Genomic DNA, 13,499 nt, shown 5'->3' with positions numbered 1-13,499 from the left:
CTGCGCTATCCTTTGATTTAGCAGTGATTCCATTAGTTTCCTCACCACAGAAGTCAGCTAACTGGCCTGTAGTTCCCAGCCTCTTCCTTACTTCCACTTTTATGTACAGGAACCACATCCACCCTTTTCCAGTCCTCCAGGACTACTCCAGACTCTAAGGAAGCACTGAAAAGGTCACCAGCGGAGCTGCCAGGACTTCTCTAAGTTCCCTTAGTACCCTCGAGAGTATCCTATCTGGCCCCATCACTTTATCTGCTTTAAGTTTAGTTATCACCTCATGAACACACTGTTCTGAAAATCGACTGAGGTTTAACTCACTTACAATCTTATTTGTGTTTGTTTTATGTGGTCCTGCTCCAGGACCTTCCACAGTGAACACTGAACAGAAATATTTAATAAGCAATCCTGCTTTTTCCTCATCAGCCTCTGCATATTCCTCCCATTCACCTCTCGCAAAAAAGCACTGATCCCAGTACAGATCCCTGAGGCCCTCCACTGTTTAACCTTCTGCACTGAGGAAACTGACCATTTAGTCCTAATTTGCAAACCACAATAGGACTCTGCCTCCTATCCCGTGACTTTTTAGTTTGCTCGGGATTCACCAAAGGCTGTTTTCTCTTCTGATGGTACCTCAGTTTGGCCTTACTAGGGGAGGGATGGACACTTTCTCCCTGCTATGATTTTGGCTTCCCTGTTCTTATTTTGCACCTTCTGGCACTTGACCTAGAGAGGTCGACAGCAGAAAGGCCGCAGGAGAGAAACCTTCCTCTGTGTCAGGACCTGAACCCGGACCCGTAGCCCCCTTACTTGATGATAAAGCACTGAGACGGGTTTTCTCTGTTTACAGTACTTTTTACTGTTCATTGCCTGTATTTTGATCTGACGTAAAACCCATGGGATTGGCTCCTGCTGGTCACATGACGTTATTTGTAACCCAGTCTTTCAGAGATTTTGCCCTCTGCTCTCTAAGTTGATAAGCCTGCTGCATCAGAAATAGGGTAAGCTGTCTGTAAGTTTTGGCGACACTGACATTAGTATCCAGGGCTTTTGTACATTTTGTATACGCCGTGATTTTACATCGGCGTGCTTTTGCTGTTCACTCAGCAGATCCGAGCCCTCTCCCAGGCAGCTTTGCGCACACCCTGGCTCCGGGGAACTGAAGACTCTTTGCAATGTTATCTAGTGGCCAGCTTTGCCTGAACCTTACTGTGAATGTTCCACGTAATGAATAAAAACGTAACGAAACACCCGTGACACAGCCACACATCTTTTCCAGTTGTGCGGTGATGCATCTGTGCATCGTCTCCCTGGCGTGCTGCTGAATAACACAGCTACCTGCCTCTCCCCAGGAGGAAAAGGCTGTGAAGAGCTGACATTTATCCGGTCTCCCCCGAGTGCTGGAAATGTCCTTTCTCCAGGTGGGTCTGCTAGCAAGCATCGCTTCCTGCAGCAGAAATCTTGAAACACCACACCAGGCAGCTTCCCCACCACAAAAGAGAAAACACACGAACAACACAGCTTTTAATAACAGTTTCGACTGAACGGTCAGCGATTCAGCACTTCAGTGTTGTTGGCCTATACACTTCTATGTACTAAATCGTCCTGGGGTTTTGACAGCCGGAGATTCAAATTCAAGCACTGTCCCTTTCTCACTGCAGTATTCTGTGTGGCACATGAACGCGTGCAGCCTCACGTCCATCCCACAGGCAGCAGCACTCTTCTGTCTCTGAGGGATTCTAGATGGTACGCAAGGTGTGTTTATGTGTGTGTGTGTGTATGTGTGTTTCTGAGTGTGTGTATGTGTGAGTGTGTGTTGTGAGTGTGTGTGTGCGTGTGAGTGTGTATGTGTGTGTATGTGTGTGAGTGTGTATCTGTGTGTGTATGTGTGTTTATGTGTGTGTGTATGTGAGTGTGTATGTGTGTGTGTGTGAGTGTGTATGTGTGTTTGTGTGTGTGTATGTGTGTTTGTGTGTGTGTATGTGAGTGTGTATGTGTGAGTGGGTGTGTGAGTGAGAGAGTGTGTGTATGTGTGTTTCTGAGTGTGTGTGTATGTGTGAATGTGTGTGTGTGTGCGTGTGTCCTTCTCTCCGTACAGAAAGCTACAGCTCTGTCTGTTTTTGGGGAGAGGGGTTTGGGATACCCAGCACCTCCTTCTGTATTTGGGGAGGGGGAGGTGCGGGAAGCTACATCTTTCTCTCTTTCAGTAAAGTGCAGTGGAAGTAACTGTGTATGAAAAGCAGGCGGTCAGTTTTCCTTCCCTCTACAAAGCACTGGCATCTGAGCCCATTTTTTTTATCAGTTTCTTTAATTTTATGACAGCTTTAGCTGAAAACAATTTGGTAAAATGAGAATAAGGTAAAAAGTGTATTCTGTAAACTAAGGCAGCAAAGCTAAACTAGGGAGAGAATGAGGGATGTGGTGCATAACGTCTCTCTGAGGCCTGCAGAAGAAAAGTCCATTAACCAAGCACTGGGCAGTGCGTCACACCAGATCCAGTCCACACGTTCCCACTCACGCACCCTGGAAATGGCGGAAGCCACATTCACCGTGTCACCCTAGAATATGTGCCCCAGAGATGCAAACTCTCCCTGCAGCCTGGGAGCTTCCCAGCGGGGAGAGGGCGCTGCTCGACCTCCAGCCAGGGCACAAGGTACTGAGGTTTTCCAGCCAACGCCTTCAGCTAACGCGTGCAGGGTCCGGCTCCTGGAGCAGCCTGGGAACGCGAGAGCCAGCTCCCGTCTCATCCTAAGGCTCCAGCTCCTGAGGGACCACAGTCAGCGCGATGTCCTCGTTGCCTCGGCGCACCACCAGCTTCAGCGCGTCACTCTTCTTAATGGCGTTGCTGACATCATTGGCCGAGCTCACCGTCTGCCCATCAATGCTAATGATCACGTCGTTCTCCTTCAGCCCCGCTCTGGGAAAACAGCAAACACATACAGGGGAGTTTTAAAAGAAAGAGGCGCGCGCCAAGGAACGCAGACGCGTACGCACCTAAGCACAAGCGCGCGTCTCAGCTGTTCTATAAACCTCGCACATACGCGCAACATGCACCGGCGCGCGAATATCTTGCTGCAAGTTAATACGGGGTGGCAATGGAGGCGTGGCCAAGAGATACAGTGAATGCGGTGCACGTGTGCTTAATTTCTTCCCAACTCTACTTCTGCTATGGACGAGGTGTAAATCTGAATAAAACTATTTCTAGCCACATATGAAGTGCTTGACGGGTCTGGGTAAACTGGGAGGAGTGCAGGCTAAAGAACCAGGGGGGTCTTGATGATCTAGACTGGGCGCACTGGTGGATGAACTGGCTAAACTGGTTATTTCCTTCACGCGTGCATGTGAATGCCGACAATTCCCAGCTGTTCACGTCCATGCTTAAAATTAGGAGCACGCATACACGCGCCAGGCCGATTTTATAACATGTGCGTGTACTTGCGCCCAGGATATAAGATGTCAGCGTATGTGGCCATGTGCCCATATACGTGTACTGTGTGCATGGGTGCGTGCGCCCTCGTTTTAAAGTTAACATCATATAGTCCTGCTACATACCTAGTGCACACAAAAACATACTCTACCCATAATATCAACAGATATACATAAATGAGGGGTCTCAACTTCGGGGGCAAAGGGATCTGCCTGTCGTGGAGGATATACAGTCATGGCACACGGTCTACACCTCAGCCAGGCCCCCAACCCTCCATCCCTCCCTATGCCCATGCTGGCACGGCTGGAGTGAGCACATCTTCTTCTCCCTTCTGACTCTCCGTGCGCTCACTCAGTTTGTTCCCACCCTGCCACAAGCTCTTGCTGGATCAGGGCTTCCTCCTTGCGTTACTGGGGGCAGCGAGATGTTGCTGCCTCTTGCAGCTACCGACAGGCCTAGGCGTCCTCCTGCTGCTGCCATCATGGATGCCGTCTGCTGACCACCACAAGGTTGGGAAGACAGTGTGGAAAAAATGGTGACAGAAAAGAGAGGACATTGGTTGCTGCAAGGGATAAGAGTTGGAGTTGGAGGGCTGGGATATTCCACCTGTCCCCAACGCTCCCTCCCCATCCTTCATCCCCAAACAGTTGTAAGCCATAGGCAGGAGGGGCCAGTAATGCTGTTCCTCATTTGTAGCTTGATGCTGGCTAGGAACCCAGGGGAAGCCATCTTCAGCTTTTCTCTTTCCAGAAACTTGCCCAAGGCCCTTAGATCTAGGATGGGACAGAGTCGCCCCTGTTTCCTTTGGAAATCAGGACGTGCTTAGAGTACAATCCCCACCCACTCGAACACCTTGGTCCCTAAGAAGGAGAGCTCCTTCTGAAGCAGTTCCTGATGTGGAGTATGCCTTCAAGGGGTCCAGGGGTCAATTTGGAAGGAATCCTAATAAATGTAATCTGTACCCTTTCCTTATGATGCTGAGGACCCACACATCCAAAGTTACACTGGGCCTGCCTCCGACAGAAAGCTACTCCAGCATCGATAAAGGGATATGGGCCATAGTCTACGATCCAGTCAAAACCCCACCCCAGTTTTGGCTGAGGCATTGGCTGTGGCTTAGAAGTCCTCTGCTGATTCAGGCAAATATGAGGGGCCAGTTGTGCTTGGGACAGAGGGGAGTGGAGGATAACGCCTTATCGGCCCTGTGCTCAGAAAGCTCCTGAGACAGGAGAGCAGGTCTGGAGTGGCTGTAGAGAGAAGCCAAGCATTGCAGTGTTTACAGATCTGTGCCACTGCCACTTTGTCCCTATCTATGAAGAAATGCTCTCCAGTACACAGCACATCAGTGAGTCTTTCCTGGGCCTCAGGTCAGAGGTCTGAGGCCCTCAGCCAGCTGAGTCTGCGGGTGCCAATCCCCACAGCAGAGCACAGAGGATTTGCACTGCCTTGTCCATGGCATGCTGGATTTTTCTGCTCAGCTCCTCCTCAAAGACCCTCAATGCCTACACCAACTAGGAGAAAGAAAGAGTGGTCATGTTTTTACTGGGAAAACCAGTAGTGTATTGATGGCTGACACCTGGACCCTTAGAAACTGCTGCTGTTCCTGGAAGTGCATCGAGGATTAGTCCTCCTCTCCACAGGACCATTTCTGGGGATTAGTGGCCACCACCAGAATGTCTCTACTCCTGGCATCATGCACTGATGCAGACCAATGACGCTGCTTCTTCTCCTCGCTCAGTGCTCAGCATGAGAACTCCTTGATGCCAGAATCGAAGACATAAAGCCTGTCATCTACTTCAAGTGGGAGGAGGCATCCAACATCTGTCACCCAAGGCCTTCCCAATGCGCAATGTCAAGAGATCATGATGCATTGCTAATGTCGGTGCAACTCCAGCTCCATCAATGTCGATGCCTCCAATGCTGATTCTGATGGCCGGTCTCTCGCTGCCCGAAGTGCTTTTTCATCTGCTCCAGCTGGGACGGATGTCCCTTCAGGGTCATGATCGCACATTGGCAACACCCCTAAATGTTATGTGATGCTCCCAGGCACAGGACACATCTATCATGGGGAACCACGACAGACATAATGCTGTCACACAGGGGGCATCCTGGAAGCCGCTGACTTGCGTATGCATAAATGGATGAAAAATAAATGCGGCAAAATTGAACAACTCGATGACTGCGAGTGGTTGATGCCCTCTGGAGAACCGGACTGGTGCTCTGCTCAGGCACGAGTATGAAAGGAAACAGAAAATATTACCAAAAAAACTACCTAAAACACTAGAAGGGGTAGGAAAAGACTGCAAGACTCCACAATACATGAATGAATCCTAAGGCATTTAGGCAGAGAGGGAGGGACTGTGACAGGTGGGCTCTGTGGACGTGAAGGGGCCCCGGCATGGATGCGTTGTATCATGGCCTGCAGAGCCCACTGTGGCACTATCAACCTTCCAGAAATTTTGACCTGAAAGTTTCAGGTTGGGCTCCATCAGTTGATGTCACTCGCTTGTGAGGCTCCCATCCTGCTTGACCTTGGAACAGAAACTTGCCATAATGGAAAAACTAATAATAAATCTTTTTCAAATTTGAAAAGCCTCGATGACCGGGGATAAAAAGGGAGCTGAGGGAATAGCAGACTATAGCAGGATAACCACATGAATTCTTTGCTTTGGTCTTTACTGAGGGGGATCTGGGGAAGATTCCCACACTGGAAGTGTTCTTTGAAGATGGATAATTCAGAGGAACTGAACCAAAACACTATGGAACTGGATAAATATAATATAGCAAACTTATGAAAAGTCTGCAGTTTCATATTTGAGTGCTGTGAATACTCATTTGTAACCTATTATTAAAATTAGCCAATTTCATTATACCACTTTGGACCTTTCTCTTTTCTCTGATGTATCTGAAAAATGTTTTTTCTCCTCGCTTTACCTCTTTGGCAATCCTTTCTTCCGCCTGTCTTTTTTGCTTTCTTTATTTCTTTCTTTGTCTCCCTCACTTTCACAGATATTCTTCCCTGTGTTCCGCTTTTTGGGATCCTTCACATTTCTTGAACGCTGTTAGTTTTGCTTTTATTTCATCAGCCACCTCCTTTGAGAACCAGATAGATGCACCATCATCTTGTGTTAGGACGACCCATAAGGCTTCTTCTTTTCCTCACATTTCTTGCAGTTCAGTTGTTTGGATATTGTTGTTGACATAAAGAGCTGCTCCTCCCCGGTATAGCCTTCTGCTAATTATGCGAATCCATGAACCACGTCTCCGTAATAGCAACAATGTCCAAGTCCACCTCCCTCGCTAGGGTCTGCAGGTCTGGGATTTTGTTGTCCAGACTTCGAGCATTTGTGCTCAGAGCTTTCCAGCCTCTCTCCTTCAGGTTACTGCTCTTCTTGGACTTTGTTTTCTGCCTTATTCAGATGACTTTTGTTATCTCCTTCACGCATTTCTTTGCGATTTAAGGGGGGGGGTGACATTCCAATGCACTTCTGCCACCCCCGTTGCTAGTTTAAATGCCTTATGTCATAGGATTTGAATGTATCTCTTAGGCTCCTTTAACCTGCCACAGACAGATGTCAGCCATCTTTGACATAGAGCCTTTTACTGTTCCATGCATGGCACCAGCCCCCATATATCCAAAACTTTGTTCCTTAAACCAGGATTTGAGCCATGCATTGAAATTATCTGTATGGCTTAGCTTCTCCTTCCCCTTTCCATGAAAAGACAATGGTTGTCACATGTGATTAATCTGCTTTGCCAGAGACTGGAAATCTCTCTGTACCACTAGGATTTTGTTTCTTGCAAGGTCATTGGTTCCCAGATGGATGATAATATCTACTTGAGAGTCCTTACTTTCTTTTTTGATTGCATTGACTATCTGAATAGCGTTTCTACCAGCTGATGATCCGGGAAGGCTTTTAACTGTAGTGTTTCCCTCGAAAAGAGTTCGCACATTAGTGCCTCTGATGGTTAGGTCACCCAGCACAATGAGCTCATTCTTATGTTTTCTTGTTGCATTATGGAATTTCTGCATGATTTGGGTTTCTTCATTCCCTTCAGATACCACTTCAACCTCCCTCGCTAGAGCTTCTTCCTTATTTAAGACAGAGAAGGCGCTCTGTACTTGTGTCACTTGAGAGAGTGCGTGACTCTGCCTCACAGGTCTTACTGTAATTAATTTGTTCTTGGGTTCCTGTACGCTCTGTGTAAGGGATGGGGGGGGGGACATGTGGGCTGTACAACTGTGAAGAATGGGCATCTTTGGGTCACAGGTCTTGTTCTGTCTGAGCCCACTGTAAACCAATATAAATGGATGCTCCATTCCCTCTTTCCAGATTAAGCCACCCTGCACCCTCCTTACCTCATAAGCTCAGCAATGCTGTTGCTTTAATACTGTGCTTTATTAACCCACAGTGTCTCCTACTTTCCTTCCTGCCTGGTCCTGCCTGAATAGATTGCAGCCGGGTATAGCTATGTCCCAGTCATGGGTTTCCATGCACCAAGTCTCCGTGACAGCCACTACATCCAAGTCACTTTCTTCTATCACTGCCTCTAGATCTGGGACTTTAATTCCCGTACTATGAGCATTAGTATACACAGCTTTCCAAATAGTGCCTTTTTTCCCCGTTTTACTTATCTTAGGGTTTTGTTCACCCATCCCCGATGATTCTAGTTTATTGGCGATCGGTGAACAAAACCCTAAGATAAATAAAACATTAAATACTCATTTACTAGGCAGGTAGATTTGAGAAAGCCAGCGCTTATCCCTGGGAATGGATCTAGTCTTTGGGATCTGCCGGGTACTGTTGGAGACAGGATGCTGGGCTTGATGGGCCTTTGGCCTGACTTAGCGTGGCACTTTTTATATTCTTAGTTCTGGTAGCTATTTAGATTAGTACAGGGCTTGGATGTAGGACATGGGGAGAGCGTGGGCCTTGGAATATGTTTGGAAATTTGAATGCGTAGGATGGTAGAGAAGCAAACAGAGAGACATGAGGTCAGGTTTCTATGGCTCATACTCAAGATCTATCCCTAGCAGCGTGAAGAGGCAGACCCTGGGCAGACTGGATGGGCCAACTGGTCTTTATCTGCTGCAATCTCTTTTATTAATCTGCTTATCACCAGAGAATGATCTCGAATGGCTGATATCTCCACACGTTCTGCATGACCTGTCCTGACAGCTTACGAAATAGCTCCCTATAGAACCAGCTCATGATTATTTACTGCATCTATAAACCATCTCCGGAGACCATGCGATGAGCGTTGTACGGTTAACATCTAAAATGCAAGTAACATCCAGCCTTAATCCAACCTAAACGAAAATCCACCATGATCTAGCTCTGCTGGCAGGGAAAGAGATATGCCTTGAGGTTTTCTGTAAAAGATAAAGAGGAAGAGGCTCAGCTTAAAGCTTCTCCACAGAACAAATCTACCCATACTTTTCATGTTGGGTTTGCAAGATCTCAAACACCAGGAGGAATCGTCCTACTTATCTGTCAAGTACCCCTGGCCATTATCTTTCAAAACACTGGAAGAGCAGTAACCAGTGGAGGGAACGCAGCGGAGGGGGTTAGCAAGTAAAAATGACAGGCACGTCTGCACTTGGCCGGCATAAAAAGGCTGTGAGTGCTACTGCTGCAGCAGTGCCACCAGGAGGAGGAGGACTCCGATCCTATCTTTGGCAGCAGAGTGGATGAAGACCCAGGGGCACCCCGTGAATCCCTATCCCACTTACGCTGCAGCAGGGGTATTGGGGATGACCTCAATGATGTAGGACCCAGCTGTGATGTCTGGGAAGTCTTTCAGCTGTTGCTTCAGATCTTTCACTTTGCTGGGAAAAAGGATGAGAAAATAAATCACTCAGTGACAGGCTTGGAAGGGAGTTCACAGGTACTCAAACCCTCAGGGCCCTTCACCAAGTCTGATTTTCAGTATAATCAATTCAGATAATGCTACTGCTAACTTTTACCAAGCTACACAGCACAGGACAATGGTGAATCGTATTAAGGTGCAATATGTCCCTGCTCCAAAGAGCTTACAATCTTAAGTAGGTACTCGAAGCAATGGGCCTAGTTCTCAGCCCACTGCTGTAACCACCTAGGCTACTTTTCCTCCTGTAAAGAAATATGGTTCTTAGCTCAAATGTATGCAAATATAGCTCACAAATATTGTTCTGGATATCTTGAAAACTAGCCCTGGTTAACTGTCCCAAAAGCTGAATCTGGGAAACCCTGATCTAGTCCCTTTCCTGCCTTTTGGTAGCATCCCCAGAAAGACGTGTGTCTAGCCTGTTTTTTTAACCCTCCAGTGAGGGAGATGCCGCCATCTCCCCGTGCAATTCATTGCAAGACCTTCCAGAGCTGATATCAAGTGAACCCTCAGCTTCTCTGGTCCAGGCCACTTCCTTCACCGTCTGCTCACAAGCTCATATTCCCTAGGCAGCCTCCAGCAAGGACCTGGCTTGGCTTCACATGACTTTCATCATTCATGCGGTGTGAGGCCCACACGTGGGCAGAGTGGCAGAATTACTTCACAATTCTCCTACAGAATTAGAGCTTCTGATCTTAGGGGTTCACACATTCTTTATCTTCCAGCCATCACATGTGTTTTATGACCATGCTTTGTGCTCCCTTTCTCAGGGCTCAGTGTTGACACGTGTATCTATGCACATGATTCTGTTCACTTACTCCAGGAGTAGAGACATCACACGTATTCTATGGCATGGTCATGCTCACTTACTCTGGGCTCAGTGACATCACATGTGTTTTATGACCACTCTTTGTGCTCCCTTTCTCAGGGCTCAGTGAGGTCACGTGTATCTATGCCCATACTTACTCACTTCTTCCCACTTACTCCAGAGGTAGAGACATCACATCTATTCTATGGCATGGTCATGCTCATTTACTCTGGGCTCAGACACATCACATGTGTTTTATGACCATGCTTTGTGCTCCCTTTCTCAGGGCTCAGTGATGTCATGTGTATCTATGCCCATGCTTTATCACTTCTGCTCACTTACTCCAGGAGTATAGACATCACATGTATTCTATGGCATGGTCATGCTCACTTACTCTGGGCTCAGTGACATCACATGTGTTTTATGACCTTGCTTTGTGCTCCCTTTCTCAGGGCTCAGTGATGTCACATGTATCTATGCCCATGCTCACTCATGTCTGCTCACTTACTCCAGGAGTAGAGACATCACATGTATTCTATGGCATGGTCATGCTCACTTACTCTGGGCTCTGTGACATCACACGTGTTTTATGACCATGCTTTGTGCTCTCTTTCTCAGGGCTCAGTGATGTCATGTGTATCTGTGCCCATGCTTACTCACTTCTGCTCACTTATGCCAGTGATAGAGTCATAACATGTATTCTATGGCATGGTCATGCTCACTTACTCTGGGCTCAGTGGCATCAAATGTATTTTATGACCTTGCTTTGTGCTTCCTTTCTCAGGGCTCAGTGATGTCACATGTATCTATGCCCATGCTTACTCACTTCTGCTCAATTACTCCAGGGGTAGAGACATCACATGTATTCTATGGCATGGTCATGCTCACTAACTCTGGGCTCAGACACATCACATGTATTTTATGACCAGGCTTTGTGCTCCCTTTCTCAGGGCTCAGTGATGTCACATGTATCTATGCCCATGCTTACTCACTTCTGCTCACTTACTCTGGGCTCAGACACATCACATGTGTTTTATGACCAGGTTGTGTGCTCCCTTTCTCAGGGCTCAGTGCTGTTACGTGTATCTATGCCCATGCTTACTCTCTTCTGCTCAATTTCTCCAGGGGTAGAGACATCACATGTATTCTATGGCATGGTCATGCTCACTTACTCTGGGCTCAGACACATCACATGTATTTTATGACCAGGCTTTGTGCTCCCTTTCTCAGGGCTCAGTGACGTCACATGTATCTGTGCCCATGCTTACTAACTTCTGCTCACTTACTCCAGGAGTAGAGACATCACATGTATTCTATGGCATGGTCATGCTCACTTACTCTGGGCTCAGTGACATCAAATGTGTTTTATGACCATGCTTTGTGCTCCCTTTCTCAGGGCTCGGTGATGTCACGTGTATCTGTGCCCATGCTTACTAACTTCTGCTCACTTACTCCAGGAGTAGAGACATCACATGTATTCTATGGCATGGTCATGCTCACTTACTCTGGGCTCAGACACATCACATGTATTTTATGACCAGGCTTTGTGCTCCCTTTCTCAGGGCTCAGTGACGTCACATGTATCTGTGCCCATGCTTACTAACTTCTGCTCACTTACTCCAGGAGTAGAGACATCACATGTATTCTATGGCATGGTCATGCTCACTTACTCTGGGCTCAGTGACATCAAATGTGTTTTATGACCATGCTTTGTGCTCCCTTTCTCAGGGCTCGGTGATGTCACGTGTATCTGTGCCCATGCTTACTAACTTCTGCTCACTTACTCCAGGAGTAGAGACATCACATGTATTCTATGGCATGGTCATGCTCACTTACTCTGGGCTCAGACACATCACATGTGTTTTATGACCAGGCTTTGTGCTCCCTTTCTCAGGGCTCAGTGATGTCACATGTATCTATGCCCATGCTTACTCACTTCTGCTCACTTACTCTGGGCTCAGACACATCACATGTGTTTTATGACCATGCTTTGTGCTCCCTTTCTCAGGGCTCAGTGATGTCACATGTATCTATGCCCATACTTACTCACTTCTGCTCACTTACTCCAGGCATACAGACATCACATGTATTCTGTGGCCGCCATGTTTCCTGCTCCTTTGCTCTGGGCTCAGTGACATCACATGCATCCTATAGCAGGCAGTGTATTCTATAGTCACCATGCCTTGTGCTCACACGTTGTCATGATCACTTACCCCGGGCTCAGCGACATCATGCGTATTCCAATATATTTCTTTTTGGTCACTGTTTTACCTGTTAGAAAATGAAATTACAGTAAAACATTAAGCGCATGGCCTATGATTCTAGAGACCAGATAGAGGCGCCTGTTAGGTTTGTGCTGCCACAGTTTTTGCTTTTGGTTTGTTTTTTCATTTAAGGAGGGTTCTTTTTTTTTTGGTTCATTTAATGTTTTGTTCAGTTCAATTCATTTTCCAAATAAAAAACACAAAATTAAACATGAATGGGCCTCCAGCAGCCCTGCCTGGGCATTCTTAAGCCATAAAACTATGCCAGCCTGGCGCCGGGGCCTGCCCCAAACGGGCCAGGGCCAGGTCCCTCACCCCCTCCCCCATTTAAAAATGCCAAGGCCAGGGAGCTCCCATCCGGCCCCCACTTATCCCCTGCAGCATCGATGCCCATTAACACCATTCACCTGGAGGATGGCACCGAAGTCGCATCATTTTGGCAGCGTCTGCTGGTGGGGCCAGCACCATTTTGATATATGAACCAAAAATGGCCTCATTAATTGCATTTTTGGCATTCGTTTGAAACAAATGCACATCCCTAGCGCCTGTGTACCCCCTGTTCCTACTGCAGGCTCCACGTATACTCATTTTCTTAGAATGTGAAAATATAACACCTTGCTTACCTGTAGTGGGAGTTCTCTGTAGACAGCAGAATAATCAGCCACACAAATGGGTGACATCAACCAAAGGTGCCCGCAAAAAGCTTATCTCACAAAGCTTAGAAACGCCGAGATGGCTTTTCTGAGTACGCGTGGGACTTCTCATACATTTGCTGCTGTCATGTGGGTGCCCTTAATTCCTATATAACAGCTTAAAGAAGGTGGGTAAGGGAGTAAGCGTATGGCCGATTATCCTGCTTGTCTACGGAGAACATCCATTACAGGTAAACCATGGCGTCTTCTCCAAAGACAACCAAGATCAATCAGCCACACTCTAATTACGGGTTCTCTTCCAACAAAAATGGAGAAAATAAAACGTCAATGGGAAGAAGAGCATAATATTTATTTATTTGTTTTGGGGAGAAGACAATCCAAAATTTAAAAAAAAATGGCTTGTAAGGGGAATTCTATCCCTGAAAGAGATTCTGAGAACAAACCTACAATTGTGTTGAGTCAGTCCAAACAGTAATGGGATA

General features: G+C 47.1%; 1 protein-coding gene across 1 annotated transcript in view; it reads right to left on the bottom strand.

The window, feature by feature from the left end:
* Positions 1-2,273: 2,273 nt before the first annotated feature.
* Positions 2,274-13,499, bottom strand: part of HTRA1 (HtrA serine peptidase 1) — a 110,190-nt gene continuing 98,964 nt past the window's right edge. The window contains exons 7-9 of the mRNA XM_029610570.1: positions 12,314-12,371; positions 9,159-9,254; positions 2,274-2,914 (exon numbers count right to left, since the gene is read on the bottom strand). Coding sequence (XP_029466430.1) covers positions 2,746-2,914; positions 9,159-9,254; positions 12,314-12,371 — 323 coding nt within the window. The 3' untranslated portion in view covers positions 2,274-2,745. The remainder of the gene's footprint in view (positions 2,915-9,158; positions 9,255-12,313; positions 12,372-13,499) is intronic.

This window comes from Rhinatrema bivittatum, chromosome 7 (genome assembly GCF_901001135.1).
Source record: "Rhinatrema bivittatum chromosome 7, aRhiBiv1.1, whole genome shotgun sequence".
NCBI lineage: Eukaryota > Metazoa > Chordata > Amphibia > Gymnophiona > Rhinatrematidae > Rhinatrema > Rhinatrema bivittatum.
This window is presented reverse-complemented; position numbering and strand designations above follow the sequence as displayed.